Here is a 17,818-nt window from a genome sequence, read left to right on the forward strand (position 1 = left end):
TTTTGCCATGGTTTTTCTAGCTGTTATGTTAACCACTTTCAGAATGACAGAAGCATTATTTGTGTTTGACACAACTGAGCCTATCTCAGCATGTTCTTATGAGACAAGTTTCAGTAAAGAATATAATAATAATAATTTTGACTTCCCGCCCCCCCCATAAATGATATGAAACACAACATTATAAGTTTACTATAAGCTTGTGCTATGGGTCTATGATGCCATTTTGGGGTTATGGTAGCATTAAAGGGATTCACCTGGAAACAAACAATAGCATAATAGCTTGCTCTATGGCTAGTTACGACCCTAGAAGCAGCCTCTTTTTGCTCAATATGTGCCTTTCACAGAGAACTTTCCTGTAGCATATCAGTCTGATCCTGACTTCACAGTGCAGTCCAGCCCCGAAATACCAGGCAATCCCTCTCTGAACAAGAGAAACAGCAAAATCCCAGACGTACGTTTCGGCCTATTGTGGGCCTTGTCAGTGAGGTGCAGCCATATCCCTCTAGGCACACTGAGCAATGGGTCCACGTCTGGATTCCCACATCACACTTAGGGAGACTTCCCTAAGTGTCATAATTTTCATAAATAAAAAGAGGGATTGCCTGGTATTTCGGGGCTGGACTGCACTGTTAAGTCAGGATCAGACTGATATGCTTCAGGAAAGTTCTTCTCTTTGAAAGGCACATATTGAGCAAAAAGAGGCTGCTTCTAGGGTGGTAACTAGCCATAGAACAAGCTATTATGCTATTGTTTGTTCCCAGGTTGAGCGCTTCTCTCTTTTTATTTATATAAATATATATATATATATAAATACATACACATATTTAGATATGTGCTTGTATCACCTTATACCATTTATCTTTGAGCCCATTTTTTTTTTAATAATGTTTATCAGGTGGTGTTTATATGAATGTAACTATACTTTACATGGATTTATATTATGTTTAATACAACTTTGTTTTCTTCCTCTACCCTTCATGCGAGCTCTTAAGTTACACTAACCTGACAAGCATAAATCGCGATTGCGCTTTCAAGTTTACTTTCAACTTGTATTATGTGCTATTTCTGTTGCGTGCAAAAAGCCAACAAAAAAATATCACTTGCGTGCTACAGTTAGCGATCCACTCATAATTAAGCCTTTAATTGGTTGCATACTCTTGGCTGTAGATTGCGCTTTCCAAACAACCAAAACACTGTGAACAAGAAGGACCACAGAGGATGGACTCATATATTATCAATGAGACTGACAGTAACATTCTTTACTACTTATATATTTATTTTGCTTTTGCAGAATGGAAGAATACTTTGCAAACCTGACACTGATTATCCCACTGGTTTGTGTTGCCAAGGCTGTTCTATTCTTCCTGCCGATTCCTGCACAGCAGAAAACAACCAGGTAGCTAGCGCATAGTGAGACTATTTATTTTGTTTCCGTATCTCCTGCATCTAGATTTGTTCACTGTCTTCCACACATTTATTGGATGATTGCAACTCTAGACCCCCCCAAAACCAACTGGCGGTGTCATGTTTATTTTTCACCACTCAGCAGCAACCTGCTAATAACCCATACAAACCAATGATTTTACCCAGTAGCACAAAGCAGTGCTTCTATTAATAAACAAAGCAGTGATTCTATCCCATTTGGCTGCCATGTTGGAAATTATGCCTCCATATTTGTAAGAAATTGAAGCTCTTTATAAATTTAAAGGCTACTTGGAAGTTTTTTGATTTTTTTTAAATGGACTTTTTAAGTGTCCAGTTTTTATGCACTCATTTTACTGGACAGGCACTTGGAATACTGGACAGTGCAGATGAATATTAGTTGCATTTTGATAAAGCCTGGATCCGGCAAAACACGTTAAGGAGGGGAGCGGGCTGGTGGTGGGAGCTCTAAACTTTTTTTTAAAACTTGCAGCATTAATCAGCCATTATATGCTAAAATATTCATAGATGTAATTTTGACTTTCAGCCGCGAGGAGCGGTTATTATTAATCTGTGGGCAACTTTGATCAGTAATTTAGTGAGTTACTTATTATCTAACACTCAGAGTACTAGTGTGGTGGTACAATCTAACTAAGCAGATCCTGCGCCTAAAAATATTTAACTCTACGTGTAAGATCACTGCTTCATGTAATATAACCTTAGACTGCTAGAAAAGGAAATAGAAATAAACGTGACTATTTACTGTGTAGTTGGCACTGACTCTTTGAACTGCACAATATCATAACAGGCTACTACTCAACTATTTTCTCATAGCATCCTAACTGAAAACCAGTTATATTACATCTAGCTATATGAATTAATTGTAAAGTCTTATATATCTTTTAAGTATTGCACAAACACACAGCGTAACAATACTTACATTGTATAATAGAATTTAATACTTAGTATATTGTTACATTGGGCTGACTTCCAAATTAGGAATAAGACATTATGACCTAGATTTGGAGTTTGGCGGTAGCCGTGAAAACCAGCGTTAGAGGCTCCTAACGCTGGTTTTAGGCTACCGCCGGTATTTAGAGTCACTCAAAATAGGGTCTAACGCTCACTTTTCAGCCGCGACTTTTCCATACCGCAGATCCCCTTACGTCAATTGCGTATCCTATCTTTTCAATGGGATCTTCCTAACTCCGATATTTAGAGTCGTTTCTGAAGTGAGCGTTAGACATCTAACAACAAAACTCCAGCCGCAGGAAAAAAGTCAGTAGTTAAGAGCTTTCTGGGCTAACGCCGGTTCATAAAGCTCTAAAGTACACTAACACCCATAAACTACCTATGTACCCCTAAACCGAGGTCCCCCCACATCGCCGCCACATTTTTTTAACCCCTAATCTGCCGACCGCCACCTACGTTATCCTTATGTACCCCTAATCTGCTGCCCCTAACACCGCCGACCCCTGTATTATATTTATTAACCCCTAATCTGCCCCCCACAACGTCGCCGCCAGCTACCTACACTTATTAACCCCTAATCTGCCGTCCGCACGCCGCCGCCAGCTACATTATCCCTATGTACCCCTAATCTCCTGCCCCTAACACCGCCGACCCCTATATTATATTTATTAACCCCTAATCTGCCCCCCACAACGTCGCCTCCACCTGCCTACACTTATTAACCCCTAATCTGCCGAGCGGACCTGAGCGCTACTATAATAAAGTTATTAACCCCTAATCCGCCTCACTAACCCTATAATAAATAGTATTAACCCCTAATCTGCCCTCCCTAACATCGCCGACACCTAACTTCAATTATTAACCCCTAATCTGCCGACCGGAGCTCACCGCTATTCTAATAAATGTATTAACCCCTAAAGCTAAGTCTAACCCTAACACTAACACCCCCCTAAGTTAAATATAATTTAAATCTAACGAAATAAATTAACTCTTATTAAATAAATTATTCCTATTTAAAGCTAAATACTTACCTGTAAAATAAATCCTAATATAGCTACAATATAAATTATATTTATATTATAGCTATTTTAGGATTTATATTTATTTTACAGGTAACTTTGTATTTATTTTAACCAGGTACAATAGCTATTAAATAGTTAAGAACTATTTAATAGCTAAAATAGTTAAAATAATTACAAATTTACCTGTAAAAGAAATCCTAACCTAAGTTACAAATAAACCTAACACTATACTATCAATAAATTACTTAAATAAACTACCTACAATTACCTACAATTAACCTAACACTACACTATCAATAAATTGATTAAATACAATTGCTACAAATAAATAAATACAATTAAATAAACTTGCTAAAGTACAAAAAATAAAAAAGAACTAAGTTACAAAAAATAAAAAAATATCTACAAACATAAGAAAAATATTACAACAATTTTAAACTAATTACACCTACTCTAAGCCCCCTAATAAAACAACAAAGCCCCCCAAAATAAAAAATGCCCTACCCTATTCTAAATTACTAAAGTTAAAAGCTCTTTTACCTTACCAGCCCTGAACAGGGCCCTTTGCGGGGCATGCCCCAAGAAGTTCAGCTCTTTTGCCTGTAAAAAAAACATACAATACCCCCCCCCCCAACATTACAGCCCACCACCCACATACCCCTAATCTAACCCAAACCCCCCTTAAATAAACCTAACACTAAGCCCCTGAAGATCATCCTACCTTGTCTTCACCATACCAGGTTCACCGATCGGTCCAGAAGAGCTCCTTCGATGTCCTGATCCAAGCCCAAGCGGGGGGCTGAAGAGGTCCATGATCCGGCTAAAGTCTTCATCCAAGCGGGGCAGAAGAGTTCTTCCATCCGATTGAAGTCTTCATCCAAGCGGCATCCATCCGGAGCGAAGTGGCAGCATCCTGAAGACCTCCACCGCGGAACATCCATCCTGGCCGACAACTGAACGACGAATGACGGTTCCTTTAAATGATGTCATCCAAGATGGCGTCCCTCGAATTCCGATTGGCTGATAGGATTCTATCAGCCAATCGGAATTAAGGTAGGAATATTCTGATTGGCTGATGGAATCAGCCAATCAGAATCAAGTTCAATCCGATTGGCTGATCCAATCAGCCAATTAGATTGAGCTCGCATTCTATTGGCTGATCGGAACAGCCAATAGAATGCAAGCTCAATCTGATTGGCTGATTGGATCAGCCAATCGGATTGAACTTGATTCTGATTGGCTGATTCCATCAGCCAATCAGAATATTCCTACCTTAATTCCGATTGGCTGATAGAATCCTATCAGCCAATCGGAATTCGAGGGACGCCATCTTGGATGACGTCATTTAAAGGAACCGTCATTCGTCGTTCAGTCGTCGGCCAGGATGGATGTTCCGCGGTGGAGGTCTTCAGGATGCTGCCGCTTCGCTCCGGATGGATGCCGCTTGGATGAAGACTTCAATCGGATGGAAGAACTCTTCTGCCCCGCTTGGATGAAGACTTCAGCCGGATCATGGACCTCTTCAGCCCCCCGCTTGGGCTTGGATCAGGACATCGGAGGAGCTCTTCTGGACCGATCGGTGAACCTGGTATGGTGAAGACAAGGTAGGATGATCTTCAGGGGCTTAGTGTTAGGTTTATTTAAGGGGGGTTTGGGTTAGATTAGGGGTATGTGGGTGGTGGGTTGTAATGTTGGGGGGCTTGGGTATTGTATGTTTTTTTTTACAGGCAAAAGAGCTGAACTTCTTGGGGCATGCCCCGCAAAGGGCCCTGTTCAGGGCTGGTAAGGTAAAAGAGCTTTGAACTGTAGTAATTTAGAATAGGGTAGGGCATTTTTTTTATTTTGGGGGGCTTTGTTATTTTATTAGGGGGCTTAGAGTAGGTGTAATTAGTTTAAAATTGTTGTAATATTTTTCTTATGTTTGTAAATATTTTTTTATTTTTGTAACTTAGTTCTTTGTTATTTTTTGTACTTTAGCTAGTTTATTTAATTGTATTTATTTGTAGCAATTGTATTTAATTAATTTATTGATAGTGTAGTGTTAGGTTAATTGTAGGTAATTGTAGGTAGTTTATTTAATTAATTTATTGATAGTCTAGTGTTAGGTTTATTTGTAACTTAGGTTAGGATTTCTTTTACAGGTAAATTTGTAATTATTTTATTTATTTTAGCTATTAAATAGTTCTTAACTATTTAATAGCTATTGTACCTGGTTAAAATAAATACAAAGTTACCTGTAAAATAAATATAAATCCTAAAATAGCTATAATATAATTATAATTTATATTGTAGCTATATTAGGATTTATTTTACAGGTAAGTATTTAGCTTTAAATAGGAATAATTTATTTAATAAGAGTTAATTAATTTCGTTAGATTTCAATTATATTTAACTTAGGGGGGTGTTAGTATTAGGGTTAGACTTAACTTTAGGGGTTAATACATTTATTAGAATAGCGGCGAGATTCGGTCGGCAGATTAGGGGTTAATGTTTGAAGTTAGGTGTTGGCGATGTTAGGGAGGGCAGATTAGGGGTTAATACTATTTATGATAGGGTTAGTGAGGCGGATTAGGGGTTAATAACTTTATTATAATAGCGGTGCGGTCCGGTCGGCAGATTAGGGGTTAATAAGTGTAGGCAGGTGGAGGCGACGTTGTGGGGGGCAGATTAGGGGTTAATAAATATAATATAGGGGTCGGCGGTGTTAGGGGCAGCAGATTAGGGGTACATAAGGATAATGTAAGTAGCGGCGGTTTACGGAGCGGCAGATTAGGGGTTAAAAATAATATGCAGGTGTCAGCGATAGCGGGGGCGGCAGATTAGGGGTTAATAAGTGTAAGGTTAGGGGTGTTTAGACTCGGGGTACATGTTAGAGTGTTAAGTGCAGACGTCGGAAGGGTTACCGCATAGCAAACAATGGGGCTGCGTTAGGAGCTGAACGCGGCTTTTTTGCAGGTGTTAGGTTTTTTTTCAGCTCAAACAGCCCCATTGTTTCCTATGGGAGAATCGTGCACGAGCACGTTTTTGAGGCTGGCCGCGTCCGTAAGCAACTCTGGTATCGAGAGTTGAAGCTGCGTTAAAAATGCTCTACACTCCTTTTTTGGAGCCTAACGCAGCCTTTATGTGGACTCTCGATACCAGAGTTATTTTTATGGTGCGGCCAGTAAAACTCGGGCGTTAGTTTTTCGGGTCGTTACCGACAAAACTCCAAATCTAGCCGTATACTTGCAAAAGTGGATTTAAAACACATTTGCAAATATCTGGGAGCAGGAGGTCTAAACACCCCTATCTCCTTTGACGATATTGTCACCTGATGGTCTAATTTCTAAATACTAGCTGCTCCATACTGATTGAATGTTATATTTTCTTCTTAAACGGGAAGAGTCCACAGCTGCATTCATTACTTTTGGGAAATACAGAACCTGGCCACCAGGAGGAGGCAAAGACACCCCAGCCAAAGACTTAAAGGGACAGTCTAGTCTAAAATAAACTTTCGGGATTCAGATAGGGCATGTAATTTTAAACAATTTTTCAATTTACTTTTATCACCAATTTTGCTTTGTTCTCTTGGTATTCTTAGTTGAAAGCTTAACCTAGGAGGTTCATATGCTAATTTCTTAGACCTTGAAGGCCGCCTCTTAAGAATGCATTTTAACAGGTTTTTCACCACTAGAGGGTGTTAGTTCATGAATTTCATATAGATAACACTGTGCTCATGCACGTGAAGTTACCTGGGAGCTATCACTGATTGGCTAAACTGCAAGTCTGTCAAAAGAACTGAAAAAAGGGGTAGTTTGCAGAGGCTCAGATACAAGATAATCACAGAGGTAAAAAAATATATAAATATAACTGTGTTGGTTATGCAAAACTGGGGAATGGGTAAAAAAGGGATTATCTATCTTTTAAAACAATAACAATTCTGGTGTAGACTGTCCCTTTAAATATCTCCCCACTTCCCTCATCCCCCAGTCATTCTTTGCCTTTCGTCACAGGAGGTTGGCATAGAAGTGTCAGAAGTTCGAGTTAGTCTTTTATGGAGGGTAGTACTCTTTGAAATGGGCCTGGTGTTTTAAGTAATCGTGTCAGCCTCTCAGTGAGAGCATTGGTGAAAGTTAGAGTCCGGAGATGCAGGGGGAGTTTTCCCTGCGAAACCATCCTGACTCATATTAGCAGCTCCTTGGTAATCAACGTTGACGAGTTTCGCTGCCTACCTTTATTCACTAAAGTCCGTGTCAGAAGCGAGGCTTATATCTGTCACACTTGAAGGGCACTGTTCCTGTTCCACGGCGTAGATTCCGGTAAGATCGTTTCATTTTTATTATCGATATATGAATGTAATTTTAATGAAACTTTATAGGGTCCCAGTGGGACTCCTTTTATCTTAAGGTAAGTAATCATGGGTTAATATCTCCTGAGGGGGGTTATTGAACAGGGGGGACTTTATTCATGTTTGTTATATGGTTCTATCTGTCTATGTGTAGCAATCCTAGGCTCACAGCCTTTTTGGAACATAACAGCCTTATTTTTATGATGGGTTCGCTTGAGATTGCGCGCCCTTTTTTGTGACAGGCATGGTGCACCTCGTGACGGGTGTGGTTACGTGTTTCTCACTTCCATATGTTGACTGTGTGTGATAGAGAGAGTCTAGCTCATGGGTTGTCTGGTTCACAGGAGGTGGTGAGTGCCCCTGCCATTGGGGGTGTAAAAAGGATGCCGGTTAATTTTTGTAATCCTAAAATTATGGAGGATTCTGATATTTTAGACACAGATGTCTCCGATACGGAGAATGTGTATTGTGATGAATACGAAATGGCCCGGGTAATCAATGCCCATCAGTTATGTTCCGATTGCCTTTCTAGAGTACTCTCTTCTCCTGAAGCTGGGAGCTAAGAGTGCGTTGAGCCATCTGCCTCCGAGGTGTCCATGTCCTGTGAGGCACGTGACCCAGACTATTTTTCGGCTACGCTAGCAGGTGTCACTATGGCCTTTACTCCTTCTCCGGAAGGTGGCCTGTTTCCGCCAGAGGTTATGGCACGGTTCCGCATGGCCATTTCTATGGCGCTGTCTCACTTATTTCTTCCCAGTGAAGTATTTCTAAGATATTGTCCGTGTTTGGTTAATCAGGGCCCGTCAGGCGTGGGATCACTTGATTCAGTTCGGCCTTCTTGGGAAGCACTGGCCCCTGAGGATTTGGGGGCCCCACATTCAGGGTCAGGGTCTTTCGTTGATCCGGAGAGGGATGATTTTACATCCCTTTATAAGCTGGCACGTCTTTGTGTTCTTTTAAGGCATGTTTTGGCGATATTAGAGGATCCCAGTCCTAGTGGGCCGAGGGATCCGAGGCCTTAGATGATGGATGGCAAACTGGTTGCGATGTTTGGGAATGAAGCCAATCTCCTTAACGTCTCCAATTTATTTTATTTCTTCAGATGTTTCCGGTGCCAGTGCTGAGCTTGGATGAATGGGGCTTATATTCGGCTGGTACCGTTGGTGTTCTCATTCACCTTGGGTGTTCACCTGACGGGTGCTGCCTTTCTTTTAATTTGATCCGGATGGATGTGTTTAATTTGTTTTCTTAAGCTCATGTTTACTAGATTTTCGTTTTTAATAACGTTCTTCTCTGGAACCGATATTTTTGTCACGTGGGCACAGCATTATGTTTTCTAGTTTAATTTATCGAATTTTCGGGTCGATTTTTCTTGGACCTTAGACAGTCTGGGAGTTTCCTTATACCAGGCTGGTACTGGTCGGACATTTTTCTACTGTTCTTAGGTTCATGTCACCTTCGTCGTGCTGATTAATCCTGTCGGATTCTGAATGACACTCGGCCTATTGATGTGGACTCCGGGCTCGCATCCTATGTTGAAGAGGATGCCTTGTGTGTAGATCCAACGCTTCCATGAAACGTGTGTACCGATCTAAGATTGTTTTCCGGGCTACGTGCCTGGGATTGGGTCTGAATCGTCAGACATCATCATGGTTCTTACAGGTCCCTGGGGACGTGGAACCATAGTTTCCATTCGTTGGGAGTTGGGAGACATGACGGACCTCTGTGGTCTAGTGTTCTGAGTGGTGAACATTTGCGGCCCACATACGTTTGTCTGGATACTAACTCTTAGCCTAATAGCATTGTTTTTGCGGTGGCGGAGTCTCCTTCCTTCCTGCCTTGGGTGGGTCATCTGGTTTGGAAATGCATGCATTTCCTTCTTCCTTGATCAGGGTTTGTTACTCTGAGAGGTGAAGTGCAGGAATTTCCCTGAACTCCTGTGGGGAGCTGCAAGGCTTCCAGCTTATACCTTGTCAAGGGGAATCTTCTTTTGGAAGATCGGTCTTACAGGGATTTGGAGACTGTTGTCTCTTACATATAGGTTTACCCTCGGTCTGACCTTGGTCTGCGATGCTTAGGTGTTATCTGTGATAGCCTTTGGGTTAGCAGTGAGGGGCTGAGGTCAGTTATGGATGGTTGCCCTTCTGGGGTCAGGTATGACCATTTATTAGCATTGCCGTTGGGGCTTTGTGGGATGATTTAAGACTAGCCTACTGGGATGGCAAGTGGAGGGTTAAGGTTCACATCCACCTTCGGGTGCTGGTCCTTGCCTTACAAATGTGTGTGTCATGTGGCTAAGCTTGTCTGCAAGGTTTCCTTGCATTCCTGGAGCACTGGGTGCTGATCTCAGATGTTGGGAGTTCTTTTAGACTCTTGGTTTGAGGTGTTTGCTAGCTCGTTAAGTCTATGGACTTTAGGTGGTGCGCACCTACTCTTACTAGGCGGCTTAATGTTCCTCAGGAAGTTAGATCCTTTGATTGATTCCATTTCTGGAGGACTCTGGCCTCAGACCTTGTCTCCCCCGGGATCGGGGGTGGACGGTTCAGTTACAATTTAGGGTTGTGGTCCCTCGCGCCCCTTTAAGGGGGGCGAGGTTCTTCTCAGGGTGAATTTCTGTCTGCCTGAGGTTTAGGTTCTAGGTCCCTCTGAGGGATCTTTACTGGTCTTCTGGCGCATTTATTGTTCCTATAGATACAGGTATCTTTTCTACTGGGTTGGCAATATTGAGGTCTAATCCCTATGGTGGATGTTTGTCTGTTGCTTTAGTTCCCCTCTCCTCTAGATGGGGGAGGGGTTCTTGAGTTTTCTCATGCTTGGAATTCCTCAGTATCTGTAGCGACCTGTGGAACATTACTTCCTTGCCTGGTAAGGGTTTTCCCTTCTTGCATTCAGAATCCTGTAAGGGTAGATGTGGAATAGTGACTGGTTCCACCATCCCGGCAGCAGGAATCTGTGGGTTTGGTCCTTGATAGGGCTCCCGTTCAGGGTGGTTTCTGATATTTAGATGCTAGAGGTGCGAGAACTTTTTTTTTCTCTTGGGAAGTGTCCCTGTTTAGGGAGGGCAGCAGTGGAAGGGGGTCTAGTACCTGAGCAAGTAGTCTGTCTTGACTCACGGTAGCATACCGGTTCTAGTAGCGGTCAGAGTTCTACTTGGGGTTTTTTCTCCTCGTAGATCTATCCTTTCCTTCAAGAGGTCTGGGACCATTACCATGGAGGGAAGGTCGGGGATTAGTTCCTCGTTACAGTGTGACCATTTTCATTTTAAATTTTTCCTCCCCTTAGGGGGGAGGATTTTTGTCGTCCTCCTCTCTCTAATGGGAGGGGATGCTGCTTGTAGCCCTGGTTTTCTGAAGGTTGTTGTCGGATACTCAGCGCCTCTTCAGTGGTTGGGTTCCATGATGACTGAGTCAGCTTTTTTTTGGAAGCTGGTTATGAGAGTTTCTGTTCAGGTGGCTTTGTGTTCTTTTGGAGAGCTTTTGGCTAGCTGTTGGGATGGGTATCCTGTCTTGGCTATAGGCTTGTCTAGCCTGCAGGTTTTGTCTTGTTACAAGATTACAGGGCATTCATGTTTTTTCTAACTCACCTTATGATGCTGTGTCAGGGATGTGAGGGTGGCCTTCGGGTCCTCTTTTGGGAATCCCTCTAGTGTACACCTAGGTGGGAAACCATGGGTCGTGACTTAGAATCCAGGTGCTGGTTCCTTATGTTGGAGGCTTGTTCGGCTGCCCTTTGAATTTAGAGAGTGTGTGGTCAGCTGAAGCTCTTGGTTCTTCTCGGGTTTCCTGAGTATGTTTTTTTGGGGAGTGTGTCTCCCTGGGTGCTCCTATTGTGACATCCTTAGGTTGTCCTTTGGTGGTTGAGCCATGTGGAATGGTCTATTGGTTTCTTCTGGGATCTATTCTCCCTTTCGGGGGCAGGTAGAGGTCCTTGTTCTTTTGGCTGAGTACTCTCCATGGGAGTCTAGAGCCACGGGGCTGGCCCCTTGGAGGCTGTTCATGCTCAGCAGTCTCTGGGGCTGAGTGGCCTTTTAGTTCAGCTTGCTGGTTGGGTAACTGATGTGCAGTTACCTGGGCTTTGGGTTTTTTACCTGTTTTTTGTCATTTATAAGGTGTCGGGTAATATCAGGCCTGGGTGCCTTTCGAAGGGACCGCCTTTTTTTGTACCCACCCTTTATTTGCATTCAGTGTCCTCTAGCTTGGGTATTGTTTTCCCAAAAGTAGTGAATGCAGCTATGGATTCTTCCCGTTTAAGAAGAAAAACATAAATTATGCTTACCTGATAATTTTATTTTCATCTGACGGGAAGAGTCCACAGCTCCCGCCCGTGTTTTTTAGTCTATGAGGTGATGGTAATTTTCTGTTCTTCTGGCACATTTTTTTCACCCTGATATTTCTCCTACGGTTCCTTGTTCTCTTGGCAGAATGACTGAGGGATGAGGGAAGTGGGGGAGGTATTTAAGCCTTTGGCTGGGGTGTCTTTGCCTCCTCCTGGTGGACAGGTTCTGTATTTCCCAAAAGTAATGAATGCAGCTGTGGACTCTTCCCGTTTAAGAAGAAAATAAAATTATCAGGTAAGCATAATTTATGTTTTCCTCACTACGAGTGCTCTAACACCTATAATTATTCCAATGCAGATTGATTGTTATTGGCTGATTTAATGCTAGCGTTTTAGTTTTAACTTTACCCATTTTTTAAAATATTTTTCAATAAAGTTTTATGTTTTAATTTATTTGTGGCGTACATGCACACAAAGCATTTACCACTTTAATAGGTATAATATGAGTGCTTATTAAGTATCGCTTTTTTGTTCAGTTTCTTCAACTGGTTGGAAAAGTGCAACCCTACCTGCATATACAGTACACAACAGACAGGTAAAAGTGAGTAAAATGTAAGAAATACAACTAACAGTACAAAAGCAAGAACATATCTCTTTTCCTTATTCAAAGAACTGAGAAAAGCCCACTTATCGGCCATAAACCAAAGGCGGACTCAGAGCTAAATTGTAGTTTTTTGTTCTATAATGCACTCAAACGAAAAGAGGATCAATTCTAGCTGACTGAATGCCACTACTTCCTATTTTCCTCCCTAGTCCAAGACGTATATTTATACTGTACAGGTAGCCCTCAGTTTACGCCGGGGTTAGGTTCCAGAAGGAATGGTTGTAAATCAAAACCGTTGTAAATTGAAACCCAGTTTATAATGTAAGTCAATGGGAAGTGAGGGAGATAGGTTCCAGGCCCCTCTCAAAATTGTCATAATAACACCTAATACATTATTTTTAAAGCTTTGAAATGAAGAATTTAAATGCTAAACAGCATTATAAACCTAATAAAATAATCACACAACACAGAATATATACTTAAACTAAGTTAAATGAACAAAAACTTTTGCTAAACAGCATTATAAACCTAATAAAATAATCACACAACACAGACTTCACTTGCATTTTTCTGCAAACAGTTCTTTCTATGCATTCCAATCTGGACTGATTTATAGACAGGAAGATCTTGTTCCTTTGAAATCTGCTTGATAGCTCAGGTCTGGTTAAACTGATTAATTTCAGCTTACTTGGCTTTGCTGCAACACAAGCGGACAGCTCCACCTACAGGCTATTTTAATAAATGCACTGCTTCTCAATGCTTTTCAATAGCAGTCACATGACTGGAAAAAAAGGTTGTTATTCTGAAACGGTGTAAATTGAACCGTTGTAAAATGAGGGCCACCTATATATTTATTTCAGAAATATGTGTGATAATTATTTCATGCATGTCAGATAAAGATTCTCTAATGCCAATTTTAAATTTAACAAATATTCTGCTAGTATTATAAGTTGCAATACTAAGATCTAAAATTCTAAAATTTTATTTTACTTAGAATTCATGGTTTAAATATCCCTTTTTTAAAAGCTTGTTGCAATCTTAGCAAACATTTAAAGGGACAGTGTACTCCAGAATTGTTATAGTCTAAAAAGATATAGGGGCCGAATTATAAATGTCCGCCGCACATCAATAAAGGCTGACAGCATACGCGGTTACAGCATTTAGTGTGAAATGTTTGTGCATTGCCACCCCCTGCACATTCGTGGTCGATCGACCGCTAGCAGGGGGTGTCAATCATACCGATCGTATGCGATCGGGCGGATTGCTGTCCACCACTTCAGAGGTGGCAGACAACTTAAGGAGCAGTGGTCTTAAGACCGCTGCTTCTTAACTCCTGTTTCCGGCAAGCCTGAAGGCTCTCGCCAAAATAGCTGCATACAGCTCCATATGAAGCTTGATAAATCGTCCCCATATAATCCCTTTATTACCCATTCCCCAGTTTTGCATAACCAACATGGTTTTATATATACTTTTAACCTCTATGATTACCTTGTATCTAAGCCTCTGCAGACTGCCCCGTTATTTCAGTGCTTTTGACAGACTTGCATTTTAGCCAATCAGTGCTAGCTCATAAGTAACTCCACGGCATGAGCACAATGTTTTCTATGTGGCACACATGAACTAGCACTCTCTAGCTTTGAAAAACTGTCAAAACTCACTGAGATATGAGGTGGCCTTCAAGGGCTTATAAATTAGCATATGAGTCTACCTAGGTTTAGCTTTCAACAAAGAATATTAAGAGGAAAAAAAGCAAAATTAATTATAAATGTAAATTAGAAAGTTGTTTAAAATTGCATGCCCTATCTGAAACCTGAAATTTAAATTTTGATTAGACTGTCCCTTTAAGACTAGTTTCTATTGCCTTTGTAAAAGGTGTAACTGCTGGTGATAATAATTTATCCATTAATGTCTATGGAGACGTTTTCTGTTACCACCACTTTATACAGTTTACAATAACAATGGAAACTAGTCATTAATGATTAGCTCAGACTGGGTTTTCACCTTTTTTGGGAAAAAATACAAATGCGCTCATTAGCATAAATGATTGCCCAGCATAACTCAGAAACTAAAGCTGCTATGATTGATTTTTAAAGAATAGTTTGCTTATAATCTAATTTTATTTATTCATTTATTATCTGTATTGATCTGAAACTTACAAAATACCATCCTTGTCAGTAACATGCTGGCAGGGTAACAATGCTAAGTATATCGGATAAACATGTTTTTTTAATACTAAACATTTTGATTTACAGATTCACTCAGGATGGACAAGTGGCCGAGAATTCTGTAAATGTAGGAAGGTTTTCCTTCAGTGCCAGTCATGTTCCTACACTGAGGGGTGCTACAGAGAGGACACCCCAAAAAGCACTGAATCAGGTCAATATCTACTATTGCAAAAATATTACTTACTCTTAAAGGGATACTGAATCCACATTTTTTATTTAATGATTCAGATAGAGCAGCAATTTTAAGCAGCTTTCTAATTTACTCCTATTATCAATTTTTCTTCGTTCTCTTGCTATCTTTATTTAAAAAGCAGGAATGTAAGCTTATGAGCCGGCCCATCTTTGGTTCAGCACCTGGGTAGCGCTTGCTGATTGGTGGCTAAATGTAGTCACCAATCAGCAAGCGCTACCCAGGGTGCTGATCAAAAAATGGGCCGGCTCCTTAGCTTACATTCCTACTTTTTCAAATAAAGATACCAAGAGAACGAAGAAAATTTGATAATAGGAGTAAATTAGAAAGTTGCTTAAAATTGCTGCTCTATTTGAATCATGAAAGAAAAGAATTGGGTTCAGTATCCCTTTAACAATGCAAATAATGATTTTAATGAGCTTCAGCGGTATTAAAGGGACACTAAACCCAAATTTTTTCTTTCATGATTCAGATAGAGCATGCAATTTTAAGCAGCTTTCTAATTTACTCATATTATCAATTTTTCTTCGTTCTCTTGCTATCTTTATTTAAAAAGCAGGAATGTGATGCATAGGAGCCAGCCCATTTTAGGTTGAGAACCTGCGTTATGCTTACTTATTGGTGGGTAAATGTAAGCCTTCAATAAGCAACCACTATCCATGGTGCTGAACCTAAAATGGGGTGGCTGCTTAGATTTACATTCCTGCTTTTAAAATAAAGATAGCAAGAGAATGAAGAAAAATTGATAATAGGAGTAAATTAGAAAGTTGCTTAAAACTTCATGCTCTATCTGAATCACAAAAGAAAAAAATTGGGTTCAGTGTCCCTTTAATGGCAAAAACATATTGTGATTGTGAAAACTGGAAAAACTCACCGACAATACCACCTGACATTCAGAAATCTTTATCTACTGAAAATGAAGAATTATAATAAACACCTATGCTAGAAATGGTTCATTTTTTTGTTTTGTTTTTAAAGAAAGTTAATAGAAACAATATTATTTTGTGTTTAAATTCTTATTTAAATCACATCATTTTGAGATCATTTTAATTCAGCTCACAGAGATGTCGCAAATTATTTATTATTATTCTTCTTTATTTATAAAGCACCAACAGATTCCGCAGCGCTGCCCATGGGTAATGGAGAAATAATACGATAAAAGACAAATACAGGGGGGACTGAGGGCCCTATTCCCATGGGAACTTACAATCTAGATGACTTCATTTTCAGAAATAGATTACTTCATTTTCAGAAACTATGAATGATGATTCAAAATGATTCCTCAAGTTTATGACATAAAATTAATGTACAAAATATTTGTATAAAATCAAAAGTTTTTTTTTTTTTCAGTTTGTGTTAATATAATCAGGGACAGATGTATCATTAGGCAATGGTGGAACTTTCTCAAGAGTACCTTCCTGACTGTTCTAGTGTAAAATTGGGCAATATAATTTCATTCCTCTTATACCTATACATTTTCTAACTGCTCTCTGGAACTGGGAGGTTCAGATATGATTCTGTGAGATCTGTGGGTGGAGTCATGGCAGTGCAAGGGCAGTGTCTATCTAAGCAGGGGTGGAGCCATCTGTGTTTAATGGGTTGGTTGGGCATGATATGGGCAGGGTCCAGGAGTATGTTAGCGTGAGTCCTTGACATTTAAGGAAAAGCAGTGGGAGAGATAACATGATAGAACCTACAAACTGTGACAATCCCACAAAATATGGGATGGTTGGAAAGTCTGCACTTGGCTGCCCAGTAGGGCCAATCAAAAATTGACCTTATTTATTAGACATTTATTAGTCATCAAGTATTTAAATGTCTGTTAATTTGACCTTGAATATGAACAGTTTATACATTTTTTATCTTAATTTCAGATCAAATTACTAATCACAAGGAGCCCTGGATTCCACTTTTATTTGAAGAAAAAAGGAACTTCACAGATGGCATTTCTGTCCCCTAAAACCACTAGCACCCAAAGCAACAGAACAGAGAAGGCTTCACACCACACAACTGAGTGCCTCTTCTGATCCCAGCTTCTTCAATCCCTTCAGAAGGTAAAACATAATTAATAAAAGATAAGGCAAAAAGAGGGATTTTAGCACTTCTCTACAAAAAAACATGTCCTTCCCCCCTGGCTGATAACCGAAATCTTGGCATCATGGGGGTAAGAAACATGTTAGTAGGCACGACAACAAACATCCCTAAAACACCAAGTTTTTCTAAATGTATTTGATAAGTCAATGCCCAGAAACGCGTTTGTTCTAGTCACTACTAATGTGTTTTTTATGGGGGTAACCAGACATTAAGGTAATGGGTTTCAACCAGAAATCTGAGTAGGTAGGACATGTTTTTAATTTTACTTTAAACAATAGTTTTATTATAATTAATAAAAGTTACTTTTTAATTAAGTAGAGGAGTGCTAAAAATCCCTCTCTTTTTTTTTTTTGTTTCCATAAATTCCATAAATTATTGATAAGCATTTGTCAAGAATGCATTTGCTAATTCAACTAAATAGGCTTTAAAACATATTATGCCAGATTACAAGTGGAGCTGTAAAAATTTCATGTATTACAGGTTGAAAGTTAAAAATCAGCGCAAGCGAAAGACCAAGTCGCTCTAACTTCAGGACTTCGGATATCGCAACCAAGCTACCTTTTTCTCCCCATTTCTATGGGTCGCATTGAAAAAAAATGCATCAGTTATGGCTTGCACGCTATCCCGACACCACATTAGACCAACTGTGCTAAACTTTACATTACTATGTCTTTCACATAGAAGAAA

General features: G+C 40.2%; 1 protein-coding gene across 1 annotated transcript in view; it reads left to right on the forward strand.

Moving 5' to 3' along the window:
• The window catches only part of VWCE (von Willebrand factor C and EGF domains), a 282,410-nt gene that overhangs the window by 252,812 nt on the left and 11,780 nt on the right, over nt 1-17,818 (forward strand). The window contains exons 28-30 of the mRNA XM_053720451.1: nt 1,292-1,396; nt 14,875-14,998; nt 16,912-17,091. Coding sequence (XP_053576426.1) covers nt 1,292-1,396; nt 14,875-14,998; nt 16,912-16,997 — 315 coding nt within the window. The 3' untranslated portion in view covers nt 16,998-17,091. The remainder of the gene's footprint in view (nt 1-1,291; nt 1,397-14,874; nt 14,999-16,911; nt 17,092-17,818) is intronic.

The sequence above is a fragment of the Bombina bombina genome, chromosome 7 (assembly GCF_027579735.1).
Source record: "Bombina bombina isolate aBomBom1 chromosome 7, aBomBom1.pri, whole genome shotgun sequence".
NCBI lineage: Eukaryota > Metazoa > Chordata > Amphibia > Anura > Bombinatoridae > Bombina > Bombina bombina.